The 25,634-nt window shown below is 43.3% G+C and overlaps 1 protein-coding gene across 1 annotated transcript; it reads right to left on the reverse strand.

Annotated features, from left to right (window-relative positions):
* Positions 1-15,717: 15,717 nt before the first annotated feature.
* Positions 15,718-23,842, reverse strand: LOC139416475 (neurotensin/neuromedin N-like). Its single transcript, XM_071165109.1, has 4 exons — positions 23,579-23,842; positions 22,413-22,474; positions 18,607-18,819; positions 15,718-16,146 (listed from the first exon to the last, which is right to left on the reverse strand). The coding sequence occupies exons 1-4, from the start codon at positions 23,637-23,639 to the stop codon at positions 16,021-16,023; spliced, it is 462 nt and encodes a 153-aa protein (XP_071021210.1). The 5' UTR covers positions 23,640-23,842; the 3' UTR covers positions 15,718-16,020.
* Between the last annotated feature and the right edge of the window lie 1,792 nt (positions 23,843-25,634).

Genomic DNA, 25,634 nt, shown 5'->3' on the forward strand with positions numbered 1-25,634 from the left:
ACCCATGTTTCATGAGTTGAAATAAAAGATCCCAGAAATGTTGTATACGCACAAAAAGCTTATTTCTCTCAAATTGTGTGCACACATTTTTTTTTTTTTACATCCCTGTCAGTGAGCATTTCTCCTTTGCCAAGATAATCAATCCACCTGACTGGTGTGGCATATCAAGAAGCTGATTAAACAGCATGATCAGTACACAGGTGCACCTTGTGCTGGGGACAATTAAAGGTGACTCTAAAATGTGCAGTCTTGTCACACAACACAATGCCACAGATGTCTCAAGTTTTGAGGGAGTGTGCAATTGGCATGCTGCCTGCAAGAATGTTGAACAGAGCTGTTGCCAGAGAATTTAATGTTAATTTCTCTGCCATGCCTCCAACGTGGTTTTACAGAATTTGGCAGTACGTCCAACTGGCCTCACAACCGCAGACCACGTGTATGGCGTTGTGTGGTAGAGCGGATTGCTGATATCAACGTTGTGAACGGAGTTCCCGATGGTGGCAGTGGGGTTATGGTATGGGCAGGCATATGCTACAGACAACGAATACAATTGCCTTTTATTGATGGCAATTTGAATGCACTAAAATCCCGTAATGAGATCCTGAGGCCCATTGTGAGGCTCATTTTTGTCAAATCAAAATCAAATCAAATCAAATGTATTTATATAGCCCTTCGTACATCAGCTGATATCTCAAAGTGCTGTACAGAAACCCAGCCTAAAACCCCAAACAGCAAGCAATGCAGGTGTAGAAGCACGGTGGCTAGGAAAAACTCCCTAGAAAGGCCAAAACCTAGGAAGAAACCTAGAGAGGAACCTGGCTATGTGGGGTGGCCAGTCCTCTTCTGGCTGTGCCGGGTGGAGATTATAACAGAACATGGCCAAGATGTTCAAATGTTCATAAATGACCAGCATGGTCAAATAATAATAAGGCAGAACAGTTGAAACTGGAGCAGTAGCACGGCCAGGTGGACTGGGGAGAGCAAGGAGTCATCATGTCAGGTAGTCCTGAGGCATGGTCCTAGGGCTCAGGTCCTCCGAGAAAGAGAGAAAGAGAGAATTAGAGAGAGCACACTTAAATTCACACAGGACACCGAATAGGACAGGAGAAGTACTCCAGATATAACAAACTGACCCTAGCCCCCCGACACAAACTACTGGAAGCTGAGACAGGAGGGGTCAGGAGACACTGTGGCCCCGTCCGAGGACACCCCCGGACAGGGCCAAACAGGAAGGATATAACCCCACCCACTTTGCCAAAGCACAGCCCCCACACCACTAGAGGGATATCTTCAACCACCAACTTACCATCCTGAGACAAGGCTGAGTATAGCCCACAAAGATCTCCGCCACGGCACAACCCAGGGGGGGGTGGGGGGGGGGTGATCACATCAGTGACTCAAACCACTCAGGTGACGCACCCCTCCCAGGGACGGTATGAGAGAGCCCCAGTAAGCCACCCGTTGGTCCCGGTATCTGTGACCAACGGGTGCATGTCTGTATTCCCAGTCATGTGAAATCCATAGATTAGGGCCTAATGAATGTATTTCTATTGACTGATTTCCTCATATGAACTGTAACTGTTGCATGCTGTGTTTATATTATTGTTCAGCATAGTTAGGGACCTTCAACAAATATATATAATATTACATTTCAATAGCTCTTACACCACGTGACTTAGCAAACTCATTTTCAACTGCCCAATATTCCTTGTATACAGAGGCAAATATATACAGTACCAGTCAAAGGTTAGAACACGCTTTAAAAAAATATATTTATATATATATTTATGAAAAAGCACTTAAAAATCAATGGCTCCTAGACACCTCAAACCCACTTAGGTTATTTCAGAGTGTAGGGACACATATTTCACACCCTTTGGTTTTTACCTTAATTAATAATTACATGTTTTACTTAGAATTACAATAGCTACTTAATCACGTAACCATAAACCAACTTTGCATTGTTAGCTTTGCAAGGTAGGGACACACAGTGCACACCCTTAGTTTTTTCTCCCATAAAGTGCCTACATAATATTATATCAATATTTGAACATGTAAAATTTGTTTCACATATTTTAGTTTTCTCATAAAATGATTCCTACATTACAAATGTATGCACTCCCAGTCAAAACTTTGGACACGCCTACTCATTTAAGAGTTTTCTTTATTTGACTATTTTCTACATTGTAGAATAATTGTGAAGACATCAACAGTATAAAAGGACACATATTGAATCATGTAGTAACCAAAAAAGTGTTAAACAAAGATTCTTCCAAGTAGCCATCCTTTGCCTTGATGACAGCTTTGCACACATTCTCTCAACCAGCTTCCCTTGTTGGCTGCTTTTCCTTCACTCTGTGGTCCAACTCATCCCAAACCATCTCAATTGGGTTGAGGCCGGGTGATTGTGGAGGCCAGGTCATCTGATGCAGCACTCCATTACTCTCCTTCTTGGTCAAATAGCCCTTACACAGCCTGTTGGATCATTTTCCTGTTGAAAAACAAATGATAGTCCCACTAAGCACAAACCAGATGGGATGGCGTGTAGCTGCATAATGCTGTGGTAGCCATGCTGGTTCAAGTGTGCCTTGAATTCTAAATAAATCACAGACAGTGTCACCAGCAAAGCAACCCCACACCATCACACCTCCTCTCCCATGCTTAACGGTGGGAACCACACATGCGGAGATCATCCGTTCACCTACTCTGTCTCACAAAGACACGGCGGTTGGAACCAAAAATATAAAATTTGGACTCATCCGACTAAAGGACAGATTTCACCAGTCAAATGTCCATTGCTCGTGTTTCTTGGCCTAAGCAAGTCTCTTATTATTATTGGGGTCCTTTAGTAGTGGTTTCTTTGCAGCAATTCGACCATGAAGGCCTGATCTCTGAACAGTTGATGTTGAGATGTGTCTGTTACTTGAACTCTGTGAATAATTTATTTGGGCTGCAATTTCTGAGGCTGGTAACTCTAATGGACTTATCCTCTGCAGCAGAGGTAACTCTGGGTCTTCCTTTCCTGTGGCGGTCCTCATGAGAGCCAGTTTCATTATTGCACTTGATGGTTTTTGCAACTGCATTTGAAGAAACGTTCAAAGTTCTTGAAATGTTCCAGATTGACAGACCTTCATGTCTTAATGTGATGATGGACTGTTGTTTCTAATTTCTTATTTGAGCTGTTCTTGCCATAATATGGACTTGGTGTTTTACCAAATAGGGCTATCTTCTGTATTCCACCCCTACCTTGTCACAACACAACAGATTCAAAAAACCCTTGAATTGAGTAGGTGTGTCCAAACTTTTTACTGGGCCCCTTGACTTTTTCCACATTTTGTTATGTTTCAGCCTTATTTTAAAAGTATTCAGCAAACACCCCACAATTACACAAAGAAAATAGGTTTTTAGACATTTTTGCAAATTTTTCCAAATAAAAAACAGAGATATATTATTTACATAAGCATTTAGACCCTTTGCTATGAGACTTGAAATTGAGCTCAGGTGCATCCTGTCTCCATTGATCATCCTTGAGATGTTGCTACAAATTGATTGGAGTCCACCAGTGGTCAATTCAATAGATGGGACATGATTTGGAAAGGCACACACCTGTCTATATAAGGTCCCACAGTTGACAGTGCATGTCAGAGCTAAAAACCAGGCCATGAGGTTGAAGGAATTGTGATTGTGTCGAGGCACAGATCTGGGGAAGGGTTAAAAAACATTTCTGCAGCATTGAAGGTCCCCAAGAACACAGTGGCCTCCATCATTCTTAAATGGAAGAAGTTTGGGACCACCAAGACTCTTCCTTGAGCAGGCAGCACGGCCAAACTGAGCAATCGGGGGAGAAGGGCCTTGGTCAGGGAGGTGACCAAGAACCCGATGGTCACTCTGGCAGAACTCTGGAGATCCTCTGTGGAGATGGGAGAACCTTACAAAAGGACAACTATCTCTGCAGCACTTCACCAATCAGGGCTTTATGGTAGAGTGGCCAGACGGAAGCCACTCCTCAGTGAAAGGCACATGACAACCCGCTTGGAGTTTGCCAAAATGCACCTAAAGACTCTCAGACGATGAGAAAAAAGATTCTGAAGGGTCTGAATACTTAAGTAAATGTGATATTTATTTTATTAGCAAAAATGTTTAATAACCTGTTTTTGCTTTGTCATTATGGTGTATTTTGTGTAGATTGATGCCCGCTCGCTCAACCCCATCCCCTCCTCCCGACCATCTCTAAAGACCTTCTCCCATTCCTCACTTCCCTCATCGACTGATCCCTGACCAATTTTTACATCCCCTCTGATTTCAAACTGCCCAAAGTCGTTCCTCTCCTCAAGAATCCAAAAATCTTTCCCAAAAACTTGAGCATGCTGTCTCTGACCAACTCTCTCATTATCTCTCTCAGAGCGATCTTCATGACCTTTACTAGTCAGGTTTCAAAACGGGTCACTCAACCGAGACTGCTCTCCTTTGTGTCACGGGGGCTCTCTGCACTTCCAAAGCTGACTCTCTCTCCTCTGTTATCCTCTTAGATGTATTCACTACCTTCAACACTGTGAACCATCAGATCCCCCTCTCCACCCTCTCAAGGACTAGGAATCTCAGACTCTGCACACTCTTGGATTGCATCCTACCCTGCAGGGCACTCCTACCAGGTGACATGGAGAAGATCGGTGTCTGCACAACCTACTCTCACTACTGGTGTCCCCCAGGGCTCGGTTCTAGGCCCTCTCCTCTTCTCTATGTACACCAAGTCACTCAGCTCTGTCGTATCCTCACATGGTCTCTCCTATCATTGCTTTGCAGATGACACTTAACTACTTTTCTCCTTCTCCCCTTCTGACACCCTGTTGGCAACACGCATATATGCGTGCCTGGCAATATCTCAGCTTGGGTGTCGGCCCACCACCTCAAGCGCAACCTTGACCAGATGGAGCTGCTCTTCCTCGATGTCTTGAGGTAAGGCCTGCCAGCTCCAAGATCTCGCCATCATGGTTGACAACTCCACGGTGTCCCCCTCCCAGAGTGAATCGAACCTTGGCGTGACCCTGGACAACACCCTGTCATTCTCTGTGAACATCAAAGCAGTGACTCGCTCTTGCTGGTTCATGCTCTACGACACTACCTAACACAGGAAGCGGTGCAGGTCCTAATCAAGGTACTTGTCATCTCTCATCTGGACTACTACAACTCCCTGTTGGTTGGGCTCCCTGCTTGTGCTATTAAACCCATGCAACTTATCCAGAACGCAGCACCCCGCCTGGTATTCAACCTTTCCATGTTCTCCCATGTCAACCTGCTCCTCTGCACACTCCACTGGCTTCCAGTCGAAGCTTGCATCCACTACCATGGTGCTTGTCTATGGAACAGCAAGAGGAACTGCCCCTCCCTACCTTCAGGCTATGCTCAACTCCTACACCCCAACCCAAGTACTCTGTTCCACCATCTCTGGTCTTTTGGCCCACAGCACCCCCCCCCCCCCCCTGCACCCTTTCCTAAACTAACACTCACTCTTAATTTCCGCAATACCCCCCCTAATAGCACTGAATTTGTTGATAGCTACTTTAATTTGGAAAAATGTACTTACTATGATGGAGATATGTGTTTGTCCCACCTAGCTATCTTAAGATGAATGCATTAACTGCAAGTTGCTTTGGATAAGAGCGTCTGCTACATAACTAAAATGTAAAATAAATTATGTTAAACTGGAAACCTGACTCGGTCATCTCCCCCTCTGTCCTAACTTACACCTCAAGTCCAGTGGAGGCTGGTGGGGGGAGCTGTACGAGGACGGGCTCATTGTAATGGCTAGAATGGGATAAATGGAAGGTTAAACATGGGGTTTCTATATGGTTGATGTGTTTGATAACGTTCCATTTATTCCATTCCAGCCATTACAATGAGCCTGCCCTCCTATAGCTCATCCCACCAGCCTCCACTGCTCAACTCTGTAGCTTGACAGCACTATTACCTATTTCTGTCATCCTTCAAAAACTGTTTTGATACAGTGCCTTGCGAAAGTATTCGGCCCCCTTGAACTTTGCGACCTTTTGCCACATTTCAGGCTTCAAACATAAAGATATAAAACTGTCTTTTTTTGTGAAGAATCAACAACAAGTGGGACAAAATCATGAAGTGGAACGACATTTATTGGATATTTCAAACTTATTTAACAAATCAAAAACTGAAAAATTGGGCGTGCAAAATTATTCAGCCCCTTTACTTTCAGTGCAGCAAACTCTCTCCAGAAGTTCAGTGAGGATCTCTGAATGATCCAATGTTGACCTAAATGACTAATGATGATAAATACAATCCACCTGTGTGTAATCAAGTCTCCGTATAAATGCACCTGCACTGTGATAGTCTCAGAGGTCCGTTAAAAGCGCAGAGAGCATCATGAAGAACAAGGAACACACCAGGCAGGTCCGAGATACTGTTGTGAAGAAGTTTAAAGCCGGATTTGGATACAAAAAGATTTCCCAAGCTTTAAACATCCCAAGGAGCACTGTGCAAGCGATAATATTGAAATGGAAGGAGTATCAGACCACTGCAAATCTACCAAGACCTGGCCATCCCTCTAAACTTTCAGCTCATACAAGGAGAAGACTGATCAGAGATTCAGCCAAGAGGCCCATGATCACTCCGGATGAACTGCAGAGATCTACAGCTGAGGTGGGAGACTCTGTCCATAGGACAACAATCAGTCGTATATTGCACAAATCTGGCCTTTATGGAAGAGTGGCAAAAAGAAAGCCATTTCTTAAAGATATCCATAAAAAGTGTTGTTTAAAGTTTGCCACAAGCCACACCAAACATGTGGAAGAAGGTGCTCTGGTCAGATGAAACCAAAATGGAACTTTTTGGCAACAATGCAAAACGTTATGTTTGGCGTAAAAGCAACACAGCTGAACACACCATCCCCACTGTCAAACATGGTGGTGGCAGCATCATGGTTTGGGCCTGCTTTTCTTCAGCAGGGACAGGGAAGATGGTTAAAATTGATGGGAAGATGGATGGAGCCAAATACAGGACCATTCTGGAAGAAAACCTGATGGAGTCTGCAAAAGACCTGAGACTGGGACGGAGATTTGTCTTCCAACAAGACAATGATCCAAAACATAAAGCAAAATCTACAATGGAATGGTTCAAAAATAAACATATCCAGGTGTTTGAATGGCCAAGTCAAAGTCCAGACCTGAATCCAATCGAGAATCTGTGGAAAGAACTGAAAACTGCTGTTCACAAATGCTCTCCATCCAACCTCACTGAGCTCGAGCTGTTTTGCAAGGAGGAATGGGAAAAAATTTCAGTCTCTCGATGTGCAAAACTGATAGAGACATACCCCAAGCGACTTACAGCTGTAATCGCAGCAAAAGGTGGCGCTACAAAGTATTAACTTAAAGGGGCTGAATAATTCTGCACGCCCAATTTTTCAGTTTTTGATTTGTTAAAAAAGTTTGAAATATCCACTAAATGTCGTTCCACTTCATGATTGTGTCCCACTTGTTGTTGATTCTTCACAAAAAAATACAGTTTTATATCTTTATGTTTGAAGCCTGAAATGTGGCAAAAGGTCGCAAAGTTCAAGGGGGCCGAATACTTTCGCAAGGCACTGTAAGTCTGGATGTTGATGTTGGCATCAAATACAATTTCTTTGGATCACTAGAAATAAAAAATATGGATCTATTCCCACCGGTGAAATCAGGGGACACATTTATCATCACAACATTACAAACTTCTGAAGTCTATGGAGTCAGACTAGAAGAGATGAAGCACAATGCCTTTCATATTCAAATTACGGAAGAACTTAGAGAAATATACCACTAGAAATGTAAAATATTTAATTCAACAAAACATTTGACAAACTATGACAAATGACAATTCCAGCAACACACTGAACACATCACAGGAACTGAATGGTAAGGGTCTATGGTTGAACACTCTTTGGAAAAAATGTGCTATGTAGAACATACAAGACTTCTACTTGTCCCCATAGAGGAACCACATTTGGTGCTAGGTATAAACCTTTGCAAAGGGTTCTACCGAGAAATGTGTAACACATTGAGTGGAGGGTAACATAGGTGTTGTCTGTGAGTCTGGTTTTAAATATGTAAATGGAGTGATGGATGTTCCAGGAGTTTCAGAGGAGTGCAGCTGAGCTGAAGGCACTGAAAACAAGGTCTCCAGTGGCCAGGAGTCTGGTGTTGGTGGTGATAAGGAAGCCAGAGTCAGATGAGTAGACTGAGTGACAGGGGATTTAGGTTTGCAGCATGTCAGAGAGGTAAGAAAGCGCTAGGACATGGAGGTGAGCAGTGGAGTTGGTGGAAAGTGGATGTGATGGTTTCCCAGATTTTGGTGCAGATGTAGGAACGTTTCGGTTTCCAGTGGTGCGAAATAAAGGATGCTCTTTTAAAAGTTTAACAGCATTCAGACAATGTGCACAATGGTGAGAAGTTCTCCAATGTTCCTCAGTCTTACTTTATGCCATAACATCAGATAAGGACCCAGAAGGTGAACACTGTCTTTTCTCTTCCCCCTGCCAGTCCATCCAAATGCCTGCAAACAGATTGAGCCATAATGGTAACACCAAAATGGTGTACCCTTCAGGGTGACCACGAAAGCAATTGAATTCGGAACATATTTAAGAGGGTTGACAGAGAGGCTATAGAGATGAGCATTATATAGAAGAGGGTTGACAGAGAGGCTATGGAGATGAGCGTTGCAGTAGTCCAGGTAAGAGGTGACATTCTGACAAACTGTTTAACACAATACTATTCAGAATGCCCAAAACCTGGCAATCCAACTTTGAAGGAAGTGCTATTGTTGTGTGAAACTAAGAACGTTTTCAGAATTTTATTAGGATCCCCATTAGCAAAAATATAAATGTAATATGTAAAGTGTTGGTCCCATGTTTCATGAGCTGAACTGAAATAAAAAATTCCAGAAATGAGATTCCAGAAATATTTCAAAAAAGCTTATTTATTTTGTGCAGAAATTTGTTTGTATCCCTGTTAGTGAGCATTTTTCCTTTGCCAAGATAATCCATTCACCTAACAGGTGTGGTATATCAAGAAGCTGATTAAACAACATGATCATTACACATTACCTTGTCCTGGGGACAATAAAAGTCCACAGTTATGTCACACAACACAATGTCATAGATGTCTCAAGTTTGAGGCAGCGTGCAATTGGCATGCTGACAACAGGAATGTCCACCAGAGCTGTTGCCAGATATTTCAATGTTAATTTCTCTACCATAAGCCACCTCCAACGTCTTTTTTGAGAATTTGGCAGTACGTCCAACCAGCCTCAGAAACCGCAGACAATGTGTAAACATGCCAGCACAGGACCACATCCAGCTTCTTCACCTGCGGAATCGTCTGAGACCAGCCACCCAGACAGCTGATGAAACTGAGGAGTATTTCTGTCTGTAATAAAGCCCTTTTGTGGGGAAAAACTCATTCTTATTGGCTGGGCATGGCTCCCCAGTGGGTGGGCCTGGCTCCTAAGTGGGTCGCTGCGCCCCTTCCCAGTCATGTGAAATCCATAGATTAGTGCCTAATGAACTGTAACTCAGTAACATTTTTGAAATTGTTGCATGATACATTTATTTGGCAGGTCATTGGTAAAAATAGAAAATAGAAGAGGGTCAAGAGAGCTGCCCTGTGGTACAACACACTTGACATATTTAACATTAAAGAACCGTCCATTAAAGGAAACACTCTGTGTTGTATTATATAGATTGCTCTGAATCCACTATATGGCAGAGGTTGAATAGCCATAACACATATGTTTTTTTCAACAACAGGTCAATAATATCAAATGCTGCATTGAAATATAACAGTACAGCTCCCACAATCTTTTTATTGTAAATTTTTTTCAACCTATCATCAGTCATATGTGTCAGTTTAGTACATGCTGAGTGCCCTTCTCTATAAACATTCTGAAAGTCTGTTGTTCATTTGTTTATATATAAATAGCATTGTATTTGTTCGAACACAATGTTTTCCAACAGTTTGCTAAGAGCTGGCCGCAAGTTGATAGGTCAAGGATGGAGGTGGGCATGACTTAACAAATGGAAGAGTAATACAAAAAAATGATGAGCAGTCAAAATGACTTCTTTAATGATTCTAGTGTTAAATGCTCAGGCTGTTTCTTGGCCTGACATTCAGGCCTAGAACCAGTAAGGCCCGCTTTACCATCCTTGGGTAGCTGAATGACTTTGGATTCCCTCCAGGCCTGATGACAAACAATTTCCTCTAGGCTCAGATGAATAAACAGTATATGACAGAAAGGAGTGGCTATAGAGTCAGCTACTATTCAATGCCAAGAGATTTGTCATTTATTGATTGTTAACAACAATTTTGCCACCTCTCCAAAACTATATTTTCAAAATTTAAACTTACAATGATTTTCTTTCATTTTGTTTTTTTATGCATGAATACGATTGCTCACTGTTAGTTTTTGGCATTTCCTGACTAAGTTTGCCAATGAAGTAATCATAAACTTTATTGGCAACATCAAATTGTTTTGTGATAAATAAGCCATCTGATGTTGGGAAAGAGCTCTCATGGTAAGAATTTCACTGTACTCTTTTTCACCTTTTGTATACTATAAACGTTGTAACTTGTAGTTTGTGTGTGCGTTCGTTTGTGTGTGTTTGTGAGAGAGAGCATTTTATAAACGGTATGTCCGATGAGCTCCCAGCATGACAGGTGCTACAGCAACACTCCCGTCCAATGACGATGACACGAGAAAAACAATGTCTTGGTGCTTGTAACAACATGCCTCTATAACTGATCCCTTTAAGTGCACTGGCTATTTCTAGGCCTGACTGCGTTCCAGATATCTGTCACGAAGAATCCCATTGGTTTCTCGCTCAAAGATGTAGGTTATTTTTTAGGGTTAGGGTTGTGGTTGAGGGTTAGGGTTGAAACGGGATATGGACATGAAGCTAGGGTTAGGGTAAGGGTTAGTGTTGTATGAGGCTAGGATTAGGGTTGAAATGGGATGTGGACATGAAGCTAGGGTTAGGGTTGCGGTTGAGGCTAGGGTTAGGGTTGTGGTTGAGGCTAGGGTTAAGGTTGACCCTGGAGGAGGACATGAGGCTAGGGTTAGGGTTGAAATGGGATGTGGACATGAAGCTAGGGTTAGGGTTGCGGTTGAGGCTAGGGTTAAGGTTGACCCTGGAGGAGGACATGATGCTTGGGTTAGGGTAAGAAAAAGCAGTATTATGGCCTATCCAAAGGTCTAAAATGTAAATCAAGGTTTGATCTCTGCTGACTAGAAGTGGTTCTCCTCTTTCTTCAAACTAGGGCCATTGTTCTAGAGATTATGTTATAATTAGAAAAACTGTATTGTCCACACAATGTGCATATATTTTCATTGACAGGCAGCAGTGGGTGACAATAAGTAGCACAGACACGGCCCCGTCCCCTCGGCCCTTTTGTGGTGAGTTTAGTAATGGCGCCCATATGAGGGCCTAATTACCGTCTCGGCAGGCCCCGTAACAAAGTCGCTCTTGTTATGCCATCATCCAATTCACACAATCAGATTTCGCAAAAATGGAACTAATCTCATTCCTTCACATGCCATTACCTTGATCTGAGAACCTTGTGCCTGTTCTACAGACAGACAGGATTTGCTGTGTCCCCGTCCAGATGAGAGAATGATTTTCATTTAGTGAGAGAGACTCGACAAACTAAAGAGGCTCCAGCAGGCAGGAAGCGCCCAGGCTCACACAGACAAGTCTTCACCTGTCCGTCTGCATTCCGACTCTAAATTTGACCAGATTTGAAGCGGCGTACTTTGGCCAAAACAAAAAGCTACATCTAAACATTACTACTGTAGGCAGCAGGGTTTACTGATGTTGAATTTATTCACATAGCGTAATGTGTCATCTGTTGTGTGGTAGAGTGTTGGGGGGTGTTGATGCTAAGGATATTTTTTTTTGAGTAAATCAAACCTTACTGGTTTTGATACTGTAAACTCTTTCACACAAATGTACTGGAAGGGAACACAACTTCTGTGATGGTAGGAATAATACGGTAAGAATTGAAAACAATTTGTTTTCTAAAATCCATTCTATTAATACTTTGTACTTACTCAATCTGTTTTTCTCCCTCATTCACTGGCTCAACAGCCAAGGTTCAGTTACATTGTGTAATACTGCCATCTGTTGGCATGTGTGCATCCATACTATACAATTTGATGAATAGACATGGTCCCTGTATGTCATCTATGTATCTAATGTGTTGACATTTATATGCAATCATCAACATTTGAGACACTTGTTGCTCCATACTGTGTTTCTGTAATTTGATAGTCACTATGGCTGTGCTTTTTTATTTTTTTATTTTACCTATATTCAACTAGGCAAGTCAGTTAAAGAACAAATTCTTATTTTAAATGATGGCAGAACGACAGATTTTTACCTTGTCGGTTCGGGGATTCGATCTTGCAACCTTTCAGTTACTAGTCCAACGCTCTAACCACTAGGCTACCTGCCACTTTAGTAATAAGGGAAAGGGGAATATGGAGCAGAACAGGATGGGGGAAAAGTTGACAGTATCGCTGTTGTTTTCTTAGAATTGAAAATTAAATGAATATATTTTTGTTAGTTTGCGGCATCTGAATGGAGTTTCAAAGATCATGTGGCACTACAGTTGTTTTATTTGAGACCAAAAAAATATTGAGCTTCATGTGAAAGTTGATTGAATTAATATATTTCTCTCTCTGCCCTCCTAGGCAGAGTTGTAATGAAAAAGCCATATCTTAGACTGGCCTATAAAAAGAAAAGATTAAGACGGGCAAAAGAACACAGACACTTGACAGAGGAACTCTGCCTAGAAGACCAGCATCCGGGAGTCGCCTCTTCACTGTTGACGTTGAGAGGTGTTTTGTGGGTACTATTTAATGAAGCTTCCAGTTGAGGACTTGTAAGGCGTCTGTTTCTCAAACTAGAAACTCTAATGTACTTGTCCTCTTGCTCTGTTGTGCACCGGGGCCTCCCATTCCTCTTTCTATTCTGGTTAGAGACAGTTTGTGCTGTTCTGTGAAGGGAGTAGCACACAGCGTTGTACGAGATCTTCAGTTTCTTGGCAATTTCTCACATGGAACAGCCTTCATTCCTCAGAACAAGAATAGACTAATGAGTTTCAGAATAAAGTTATTTGTTTCTGACCCTTTTGAGCCTGTAATCGAACCCACAAATGCCTATGCTCCAGATACTAGTCTAAAGGACAGTTTTATTGCTTCTTTAATCAGAACAACAGTTTTCAGCTGTGCTAACATAATTGCAAAAGGGTTTTCTAATGATCAATTAGCCTTTTAAAATGATAAACTTGGATTCGCTAACACAATGTGCCATTGGAACACAGGAGTGAAGGTTGCTGATAATGGGCCTATGTAGATATTCCATAAAAAATATGCCATTTCCAGCTACAATAGTCATTTACAACATTAACAATGTCTACATTGTATTTCTGATCAATTTGATGTTATTTTAGTGGACAAACAATTTGCTTTTATTTCAAAAAACAAGGACATTTGTAAGAACTTTTGAACGGTAATGTATGTATATTGACGCAACACACTTTCACACTCTTCACATAAACTGCTGCCACTCTGTTAATTATCTATCCTGATTTACATGTACATTTTACCTCATACCTCTGCAAATTGATTCTCTTACCGGTATTCCTTGTATAGTCTTGTCATTGTTATTTTATTCTGTTACAATTTTTTAGCATTTTTTTTTATACATTGTTCTTACTTTTTACCTCTGCATTGTTGGGAAAGGGCGTGTAAGTAGGCATTTCACAGTAAGGTTGTACCTGTTGTATTCGGCGCATGTGACAAATGACATTTTATTTGATTCCCCCCACTCTGGACTGAGTAAGGAAACAAGGATTATCTCTTATCTTGGTAGCCCCTCGATGACCATGGAGGCCCTGGTTAGCAGAGATTATTCTCCTGCTTATGAAAAGGCAACTACATTTACACAGGTATCTTTTGGACCAGGGGGAACAGGAAGATTTCCCTCCTTCACCAAGTATCTATGATCCTCTGGGGCCTGGCCTGGTGGTAGTAGACATCTGAGTGTGATAGGTTTGCCTCATTGAGACTATCCAGAGTGCAAGGGCCCCTTCTATGCTCTCACTGTATGCAAGCAAGTTATGCGTTTTTTGAGAAGTGGTGTGAACAAAAACGGTTAAAAACACTTAAGTGCCTTTTCAGCCGCTATCTCAGCCTGTCAAATATGCATTGACTGTAACACAGTAGGGAAACGGCTTCTGGTCTGTTGTTTCATGTAGGGAGCGTGTCACATATTACGAGTATCCAAGCTTTTTGCCCCGTCCAGGGACCTGTCTATTGTGCTTGAAGCAAATTTCTCAGCAATTTTGAGCCGTTGGAAAGCGTTGAAATATCTCTCCCTCAAGATGGGTTTGCTGATCAGCCTTTACACACACTGTCAGTCCACCATTTGTGCCTACAGTTTCCTCCGGGGTTATCCAATCCAATTGTCTTGCCTTAGAGCTTACGGCTTTCCACCCGCCACCATTTACTTCTACAGAAGAAGGGTGTCTCTGCCATTTATGTTCAGTACGCGCTTTGTACATATACTTGGATGGAATGAGAGCATGGCGCAAGAGTGACCAACTCTTCCTGGGTTCCGCCCTGCCAGGGTAGGCCACTCTCTAACATATGGCTGTCCCATTGAATAGTGGAGGCTATTATATTGACTTATAATAGCAAGGGTTTTACAGCCCCGTGAGGGCTCATTCCAACAGAGGTATGGCTCTCTCTTGGGCACTGTTCAAAGGCATCTCTTTACAAGAGTTTTGCAAGGTGGTATTTGGGCCACCACCTCATACTTTAATGAGGTTTTACCGACTGGACGCCACTGCACCTTCATTGGTGCATACTGTCCTCAGCGTTGGATCCTCTGAGGGCTGATGCTGTTGAAACTACTCTGGCTTCGGAGCGCATGTCTGCGTTGCGGGAGTTGGCCATATCCCATAAGTGACACATCGAAACAAATATTAGAGTTACTTTGAGTTACTTGCTTAACCCCGGTTCTATGAGAATACGAGTGATGCGTCACCACTTTTCCCTGCTTGCAAGAGCACAAAGGTGCTCGAGAATGACCAGTCGGCTGGCGAGCGGTTCCTTTTATGGAGGAGAGGGGCTCACCTCATTCACCACTCGACCAGTCTGTCTCCAACAGACGCTGTGGGATTGGATACTTCAAGCTTGTGACACGCCCCTAGGAGTATCCCATAAGTGACATATCTCACTCGTATTCTCATAGAACCGGGGTTACGCAAGTAAACCAAATGTATTCCTATTCCAGTATGTCAATATGGAAGGGGATCTCAAGAGCCAATTTACCTATTCTTACTTTTGATGCACTGATTGTAGGTAGTATATTGCTTTTAACATTAATTAAAGAGGCTATACAGAACATTTGCCTCATGTATTTCACACAGTAGCTATCATCCTGACATTTAATGAAATGAAATTGAAAAACAATTCAGCACCACTTGGAAGTATCTAGATCAGTGTTTCTCAACCTCTGGCTCGTGGGACGTTGCTGACTGGTCCCTGAGATGGTTTAAAGGTGACTTGAAAGGGAACCAGTGATGTAATGCCTGCTCTCATTTTGATGTGTGTTATCATAAACAGCTAGTTTTGAAAAAAAGACTTGTGACATCTCAGTGGTTTTGAAATATGTATTGTTTAATCACATTTGGAAATGAAAGAAATGTGTTTGTGCAAGTGAACAAAAATGAGAAATACAAAGCCTCTCAAAAGATACACATTTGCTTACTGCTTTTGTTTGCTTTATGGAGCAGGCCTAGTATGTTAGTAGAGACCTACGGTGATGGACACAGGATTGAGATATCATCTGTATCGGCAGGACACCGGGGAAACATCAATAATAATGCGACAACAAAGAGCACATATGGTCACATATCCACAGAATATATAGTGTCTTTCTTTCTCTTCCGTGGGGGTGGGTCAGTAAAATGTACTCCGCTTTAATATGTAGGGCCTCCGAGCTTTGGTGTTTTTCACCTGCCTCTTAAAAATATACGGTGATTTCCTTTTGAGCGGGTTGTCCCTGTTTCGATCGGCGTCAAGCACCTGTAAAGAAAGACAGAATAAGCCACTCCTGAGACTCTTCTGTGGTGCATAATGCCATGAAAACCAATGTATTCCTTGTACATTGACCTAAAAAAACAAACACAATGTATGAAGTGAGCTGATAAAAAAGATCCCAGAAATTTTCCATACGCACAAAAAGCTTATTTCTCTCAAAGTTTGTGCATAAGTTTGTTTACATCCCTGTCAGTGAGCATTTCTCCTTTGACAAGATAATCCATCCACCTGACAGGTGTGGCATATCAATAATCTGATTACACCGCATGGTATTTACACAGGTGCACCTTGTGCTGGGGACAATGAAAGGCCACTGCACTAAATGTGCAGTTTTGTCACACAACACAATGCCACAGATGTCTCAAGTTTTGAGGGAGAGTGTAATTAGCATGCTGACTGCAGAAATGTCCACCAGAGCTGTTTCCAGATAATTGTATGTTCATTTCTCTACCATAAACCACCTCCAACGTCGTTATAGAGAATTTGGCAGTACATCCAACTGGCCTCACAACTGGCCTCACAACTATGTTCAACATTGTGAACATAGTGCCCCATGGTGGCGGTGGGGTTATGGTATGGTCAGGCAAAGCTACGGACACCGAACACAATTGCATCATATCGATGGCAATTTAAATGCACAAAAATACAGTGACAAGACCCTGAGGCCCATAGATTAGGGCCTAATGCATTTATTTCAATTGACTGATTTAGACATATGAACTGTAACTCAGTAAAATCTTTGAACTTGTTGCATGTTGCGTTTATATTTTTGTTCAGTATATGTTCCATATATAGCACAACATGCAGCTGTGTGTTAGACCGAGATCAATCAGATCCCGCGTTAACCGCTGATGTTTTGGCAGTGTCAGAGGTGTAACTGCGTTGGAGCTGTCAAATCGGTGAGCAGCTGCTCTTGATCATTGTCATGAAACCACACCTGTCCCACTCGCATTAGGTACTAGCGTGGCAAACAGTGCCCCTCTGTCTTTGTATGTGTAGCCCATGTATCCGATGCTGTCTGGCCAAAAAGAGTATGACATGTCACATTCTTTTTTTACCAGAATGAGAATGTGGCTATATAGAAATAATATTGAGGTGTCGATTACATCTCACATTCCAGTTTTCAAACTTGTAAACAAGGCAGCATTGGATTTCTCGTAATGTGACTCCGTGCAACTAATGGCAATGTATTTATGCATTAGGTATAAGGACAGGGACCGCTTGTGGATTTGACAACTCTAACGCAGTTCCACCTCCGACACTGTGAAAAACAACTGCTATGTCGATGTTGGCTAAAGCATATATGTTTAAATAGAGCCCTTAAACAAGTGTTTAGTGTGTTGTTCCATGCATGATAAAGCAAGTACTAATCTGTATAGCCAGGCTAAAGAGTCTACCACGATGCGTGAGGAGCTGACAATGTGCATATCAACATGATGGAGACGTTTGAGAAAGACGAGGAGGAGGTGCATTTAATGAGGTGTGTTTACCGTTGTAAGGAGGCTGGCATGGAGGCTGAGTGTGACTGAGGGGTATGTGTGTGGCCCTGTTTTTGTGTGGGTATGAGACGCTTCTCCCTGTAGACCAGAGATGCCACCTGAAGCTACAATAACAAGTGCTGACAGGCAACTCCAGGCCTCGGGGGCCTGACTGGTGTCACACTTTTTCCCCAACTAACACACCTGACTCCAACAATCAACTAATCATTATCTTCAGTTTAGAATGCAATTAGTTTAAATCAGCTGTACTTGTTAGGGACGGGGAAAAAGTCGGACACCACTCCGCCTCTGAGGAGGTGCCCATCCCTGCTGTAGACTAAGGGCTTGATACAATCAGATTTGCTTCAGCCAACATCCGCATAGCGGTTGTTTTGGGGGTGTAGGAGGTGGAACTGCGTTAGAGTTTTCAAATCCACAAGTGGCTCCCGGCATTATAGCTAAAGCGAACATTGCCATTGGCTGCACTGAGTCGCATTAACAGAAATCCCATGCAGCCTTGTTTACAAGTTCGAACACTGGAATGTGAGATGTAATCTACACCTCGATTCGGAAGATAGAAATCCTCATTATTTCGTTGAATGATTTTTTGATTTCAGCGTCATTATCTCTATCTAGCCTCCACTTTCTCATTCTGAACTTTAACATGAGTGGGGTGGTTGTGACTTCATTAAAATGATAGCAAGAGCAGTTGCTCACCAATTTGACGGTGCCAACGCAGTTCCAACTCCGCCAAAACATCTGCAATGCAGGTGTCTGCTATCGCCGGGTAACGCTTGATCTGATTGACTCTAGGCCCTAGAGTGCTTATCCCTGTGCGTGTTTACTGTGTGTGTGTTTGTGTGACTCACTTGAAATGTATATGACTGCATGACAGATGTTCTATTCAAATGTGAGAATTGCTCTCCGTGCATGAGCATCTGTTTTTGTAGGTATGGGTGTCCCTCACCTCTCGGGGCTGCAGCACTCTGCAGATCTGCAGTAGGTCTAGAAGCTTGTCCAGGGGCTCATGAAGGGAGGCCAGTCTCTCCCACAGCTCCTCCTCAGTGTTATACTCCTCCTGTTCTCTCCACGACAGGCTATTCATCAGGCTGTTCACCATCCTGCACACATTCACCAGGGACACACGCCAGTAGGGGGCGCCCTGCTTGCTCTGTTTCATCTAGGAGGAGCATAGAAATAAATACTAGGACTACGATATACATAAACGCTTGCGTGTGTGCATAGGTGTGCTTTGCCTTTGCACTCTCTCGTGGATCAGTCAGATCTAACTAGCTTCAATCCTGCTGTATCATAATCTAGTTTGAGTGTGTGGTTTTGGATGGTGTGAGGCTCCTATTGGTGCCCGTTGGGGCCTCTGTGCGTGGGCCGACTCGTTAACACAGCACAGCCCAGACTCCCTCCCGGGTGTCACTGAGTCGTAAGGAACAGAAGATTGGTGCTTCTAAATCATTTAAAATCCCATCATCTTTCCTTTATGGATGGCAAAGGACAACACTTTTATTTTCTGCATCTCCATTGTTGAGTTGTTAGATATTACATATGGATTTGGAGGCCATGGGGGAGAAATGTCACAGAGTGGATTATTTTGTACTGAGCAGACTGAGGATAAACCACAGAAAGGACATCTTAGTCTGTTGGATACTCCTGTGAGTTCCTTACGATGTTGACATTTAGAAAACCCTACCGACCTCAAATACAAATTAGCTCTTGTTAACTTCCAAATGAACAGTTTGTTAAGACACTGAGTGTTGAGACGAGAGGTAGGTACACTTTTAATTGTGCAGAAAGGTCACTTCACATTACATTTCGATGTAGCCCCGTCTTTCCCCAGTGTGTTCTCTCTCATTGTCAGTTAATTATTGAGGGACTGAGGGACGGAAAATAGTTTTTATGGAGCAGTCCAATAATGCCAGCAACCAGAGTAGAGGGATTAACTGCCGTTTCAGGTAGCCCCTGTCCCCACTTCTATGTTTCTCATGACAGCTCTGAGTGGCGAGATTAGTTACTGGCTAGATTTCTACATCAGACATTTTTAAGACAGTGACTACTGGTATATCCAGAATTTGGTGTTCTGGACTGGGGACCGTCGCTGGAGACCCCGGGCCGGGGACCGTCGCTGGAGACCCCGGACCGTGGCCCGTCGTTGGAGGCTCCGGACAGTGGCCCGTCGTTGGAGGCTCCGGACCGTGGCCCGTCGTTGGAGGCTCCGGACCGTGGCCCGTCGTTGGAGGCTCCGGACCGTGGCCCGTCGTTGGAGGCTCCGGACCGTGGCCCGTCGTTGGAGGTTGGCTACTGTCTACTGGCTACTGGCTACTGGCTACTGTCGCCGGACGCTCTGGACTGGGTACTGTCGCCGGAAGCTCTGGACTGGGTACTGTCGCCGGAAGCTCTGGACTGGGTACTGTCGCCGGAAGCTCTGGACTGGGTACTGTCGCCGGAGGCTCTGGACTGGGTACTGTCGCCGGAAGCTTTGGACTGGGTACTGTCGCCGGAAGCTCTGGACTGGGTACTGTCGCCAGACGCTCTGGACTGCTGAGGCACACTGTAGGCCTGGTGCGTGGTGCCGGCACTGGTGGTACTGGGCTGGGGACACGCACCTCAGTGCGAGTGTGAGGAGCAGGAACATGGGGGTACTGGACTGCCGAGGTACACTGTAGGCCTGGTGCCGGCACTGGTGGTACTGGGCTGGTGACACACACCTCGGGGCGAGTGCGGGGTGGAGGAACAGGATGTACTGGACTGTGGAGGCGCACTGGAGGTCTGGAGTGTAGAGCTGACACAACCTGTCCTGGGTGGATGTTTATTTTCGCCCTGCAAATGCAGGCACTGGCACAGGACGCACTGGGCTGTGCAGACTAACCGGAGACACAGTATGCAGAGCCGGCGCAGGATATCCTGGCCCAAAGAAGTATACTGGAGACCAGGAGCGCTGAGCCGGCACCCTCCTTCCTGGCTGGATGCCCATTCTAGCCCGGCCAATGTTAGAATAGCGCACTGGAGACACGGTGCGCTCTATCGCATAACACGGTGCCTGACCAGTAACACGCTCCCCACAGTAAGCACAAGGAGTTGGCTCAGGTCTCCGACCTGACTGATTCAATCTCCTCGTGTGCCCCCTCCCAAACAATTCTTGGGGCTGCCTCTCGGGCTTTCGTGCTAGCCTTGTACCTTCATATCTTCACCGTTCTTCTATTCTCCGGTATTTCTCCTCGTAGTATTGCCGTTCCGCTTTCGCTGCCTCTATCTCCTCCTTAGGACGGGGGAGCCAGGTCCATTTCCCCATTTCCCGTCAGAACGAGGAGACCAAGGCGCAGCGTGATAAGAATACATTCTTCTTTTAATTAAACAAAGAAAACTTAACAAACTGACAAAATAACAAAACAAACGTGAAGCTACAATAACAAGTGCTGACAGGCAACTACACATACACAATAACTCACAAATCCAAAATGGAAAAATGGCAACCTAAATAGGATCCCCAATCAGAGACAACGATAAACAGCTGCCTCTGATTGGGAACCAATTCAGGCCACCATAGACCTACATTACCTAGACATACAAAAACCCTAGACAGGACAAAAACACACATAACCACCCTCGTCACACCCTGACCTGACCAAAATAATACATAAAGCATAGATAACTAAGGTCAGGGCGTGACAGTGTCGGCATATGCATATACATGCAGCAGTTATAAATTGACCTGACAGATGCTTCATGAAGTAACAAAACTGTTGTTTCACAGCCTGCAAACAAGTGTCATTGAAACAACAGTCAACCTATTCCAACATTAGGAAACGGATCCCCCACCTAACCATGTATGTTTATAATCTGTGTGTAAAAGAAAAGGGGAAAAGACAAAGCCACAAGTGTCTACTACAACACTTCCTCTCCGGTGTCTTCTAATCTAGAGCACTCTATCAGTCATCTGGTGACTTACGATTACAATCAGCCCCCCAAGGAACCCTTGGAACATTGTAAGCGATAAATCACAGAGCTTATTTGTCATAGTCGTGTCTCAGTGTGTCCCTCTCATCTCCATTCATTTATCAGACAGAGTGGGGAGGAGGGAGTAGGGATTGAGAGAGAGTATGCGTTTGTGTGCGTGTCACGCATGCGTGTGTGTTGTGTGCTCATGTGCAAACGTGTGTGCACAAGAATGTGTGTGTCTGTGTGCATGTGTGTGTTTCGGCCGCGCGGCGCTATGTTGCTGTCAGGACCATCTGAATGGTATTAGCTCAGGTAATCAGTCTCCAGGCTCCACTAGATCCAGTTCTATCTTCTTCATTTCCTCTTGCCTGTCTACGGAGCATCTGGCACGATAAATGGTCATATATAAAAATAAAAATAAAAAGCAATTATGTTATACCTAAATGATTTCATTTTCAACCCTTTATCATTCCTATGCGTGTGTGTATGCATGTGTGAGTTGAAAAGTGATGATGTGATTTTGAAAGCTTTATTGATTGTTCTAGATGGAACATTATGTTCATCTCAAAGACCGTATATCTTAACACTAACCCAGAAACCTGTGAAACTATGAACAAATAGAATCCATGATGAGCCAATTCAATTGAAACAAAAACGAACAAGAGAGAAAGCGGACATATCCAGGCTCCATAAAAGAGCACCTGCACTACGGGGGCACTAACTGTGTGCAGGGACGCAAACGCAAACGCACACACACACACACACACACACACACACACACACCTCAGATCTGACAGGTGCACAGAGGAAGCAGCGCAGTACCTTTGAAGTGAAGAGACTGTTCAACAGCTCCTCCTCTATTGCCCGCTGTTCCTGGTCAACATCTGTCAGATAGACACAAAACAAGAGTTATAATACAGGTTTATCGTAGTACAGGTATAAAGGTATTATACAGGTAGGTACATAATAATACAAAAATACAGCTCCAATTCTGAAGTAACCATTTCAGTAAAAACGTGGTTTCTATCGCCTGGGTTTTTCTAGCAGTCTACAACAGATTTATCCAACTTAAATTAACTGTTTGGTGCCAATTTAGCCCTCATAGACTATTCCTAACGAGCTGCTTTAAAGACTATTAATGTCCTGTTGGAGCCTGATCCATTGTGCCCCATGAAATCTCGGCAAAAGGTACCGTAAAGCTCAAGCAAAAACAGCTCAAAGCCTTGCTAGACTTAATACATATTTTTTTACATTCCATTTTGGAGCGTGTCACAGAGTTCAGATGAAACTAATCTTGCTTAGATGTTTAACTTAATGTTGATTAGATGTTGAACTTGATTCAACTTGATGTTGAATCAAATCCCTTTTGCTCCTTAAGCCAGGGAGTCAAGACTTTTTGGGGCGCAGCTAGATCGATTCACCCCTTTCCAACACCCCCATCCCACAGCAACATCTATGTAACAGTTTGTTTCTCTGACGGAGGTATGTGCTTAATAAGCTCAACCGAACAGTGTGACGTCCTGGAGCGCTTCAGTTGGCTGCCCCGGCACTAAAACCCCCGAGTCACCAAGGCTAAGGCATTGATTCAACAATTAGATGGATACATTGTGCTGTGCTAGAACAGAGGTACGCACACACCCCGTAGCGCTGCAGGTCTACCCTACAAAAACTTTGCACAAGAAATACCTCAGAGCAGTTATGCCTTCTTGATAGGAATATGTGGGTAATCACTGGATGTGAATAGATAAGATAAACATCTGGGTAAACAATGGAGGTATAGATAAGATAACTAAAGTGTGCGTGGTGAAATCCACCTGTTGCAAGATGAGAGTAATTCAGTTAGTCCCTGGTATCTGAGACCATTTCCTGTTCTTTCAAGGTAAACATCGAACTGAATCAGTTGACAGTGCAACAAAATTAATACCCAGTAAGGGTTGCAAATGAATTAACATCAAAAGGAAAGTATGTGAAAGGATACCCGTGCTTACCTGAACATAACACGCCACACGGCAAACAGAGGAGAAGCACACAAGCCAGCTGTGCCTGCATCTTCGTACAAATCCCACGCTCTGAATCCACCCTAGCTAAGCAGGACCCAAGTCCATAGGGTTAAGGGGTCAAATGCAGAAAGCGAGAGAGAAACAGAGAAGTGGGAGTTGGAGTAGGAATGTACTCAGTCTGTTTTGTCCTTGTCTTCTCTTCGTCTTCAGTGTCTTGTCTTCAGTGTCTGCCTGTGTCCCCTTGGCTTTAGTGAATGTAAAAGTGAAGAGCAGTGGGCTTCATTCCCTCAGTATATAAGAGGTAGAATGATGTCACAGGACCACTCTCTCACCCCCCCCCTCACCCTCTACCCACAAGCCCCTGTCATCGTGACATCAGACATCCCCCCCCCCCCCCCCATCACATAACAAGGTTTTGCGTCATACAACTTTTAGACGTGGTTATTTACATTTAATTTACATTTATTTATTTATATTGATTACTTTAGAGTGGGTAGCTTGATTGTTTTGCTGATTTGTTTGTAGAGGCGAGTCGTGTGTATGAAGACCCCTGTCTCACTGGGATTCAGGGAACACACACCCAGGGCTCTACAAATACTCTATGAACAAATGTATTTCTTGGATTTTTGAGTGTAAGTGGTATCTCATCAAGCCTATAGATCTATGTGGTAAAATTAAAGTTGCATCACTCTTTTACCTTGAGACCAAATGCTTTGAAGTAAGTATGGTTAGGGATAAGAACGGGTGTGATATGTCAACCTCAACTCAGTTAAGAAGCACCTACATTAATTAATATGTAATGATTCTATTGATATATTTTTTTATCATACTTTTTTGTAATAACTATTTTGAATAGATTAACAACTGCTATCAAAACCCATAGGCTACTGGTAATCCCAAACACTGATTTATAGTCTAATTGTGCCATAGGCCATACCATCGCACTCCAGCTAGACAACACTCACAAGCAAATGATGGCCACATTGTGCTTTCATATGCAGCCTACCCAAGCAGGAAAAAAATCTAATTAGACATGCTTAAATATATCTGTGATAAATATACTGTACATTTAAAATGATCTAAATAGGAACAATTTTAAATACATTTAACGCAATTAGCATTTAAGTATATTAAATACATTTCAAATCATCTAAATTGGGACACATTTTTGTACTTAAGTATGTTTTTAGTAAACTAAATAAAGAGCAAATTAAATATACAATGCATTTGGAAAGTATTCAGACCCCTTGACTTTTTACACATTTTGTTACATTGTTACATTACAGCCTCCATTCTCCAATTGATTACATTGTTTTTGTCCCACTCATCAATCTACACACAATAACCCATAATGACAAATCAAAAATAGGTTTGTGGAATTTATAAAAAAATATATAAACGGAAATATCACATTTACATAAGTATTCAGACCCTTTACTTAGGACTTTGTTGAAGCACCTTTTGGTAGCGACTACAGCCCTGAGTCTTCTTGTGTTTGACCATACAAGCATGGTACACATGTATTTGGGTAGTTTCTCTCATTCTTCTCTGCAGATCCTCTCAAGCTCTTTCAGGTTGGATGTGGAGCGTCGCTACACAGCTATTTTCAGGTCTCTCCAGAGATGTTCGATCGGGTTCAAGTCCGGGCTTTCATCAGACCAGATAATCTTGTTTCTCGTGGTCTCAGAGGCCTTTAGGTACCTTTTGGCAAACTCCAGTGGTCTGTCATGTGCATTTTACTGAGCAGTGGCTTCCGTCTGGCAACTTTACCACAAAGTTGGAAGAGCTGCAGAGATGGTTGTCCTTCTGGAAGGTTCTCCCATCTCCACAGAGGAACTCTGGAGCTCTGTTAGAGTGACCATCAGGCTGTTGGTCACCTCCCTGACAAAGGCCCTTCTCCCCCGATTGCTTAGTTTGGCCGGGCGGCCAGCTCTAGGAAGAGTCTTGGTGTTTCCAAACTTCTTCCATTTAATAATGATGGTGGCCACTGTGTTCTTGGGGACCTTCAATGCTGCAGAAATGTTTTGGTACCCTTCCACTTTAT

This window comes from Oncorhynchus clarkii, chromosome 1 (assembly GCF_045791955.1).
Source record: "Oncorhynchus clarkii lewisi isolate Uvic-CL-2024 chromosome 1, UVic_Ocla_1.0, whole genome shotgun sequence".
Lineage (NCBI taxonomy): Eukaryota > Metazoa > Chordata > Actinopteri > Salmoniformes > Salmonidae > Oncorhynchus > Oncorhynchus clarkii.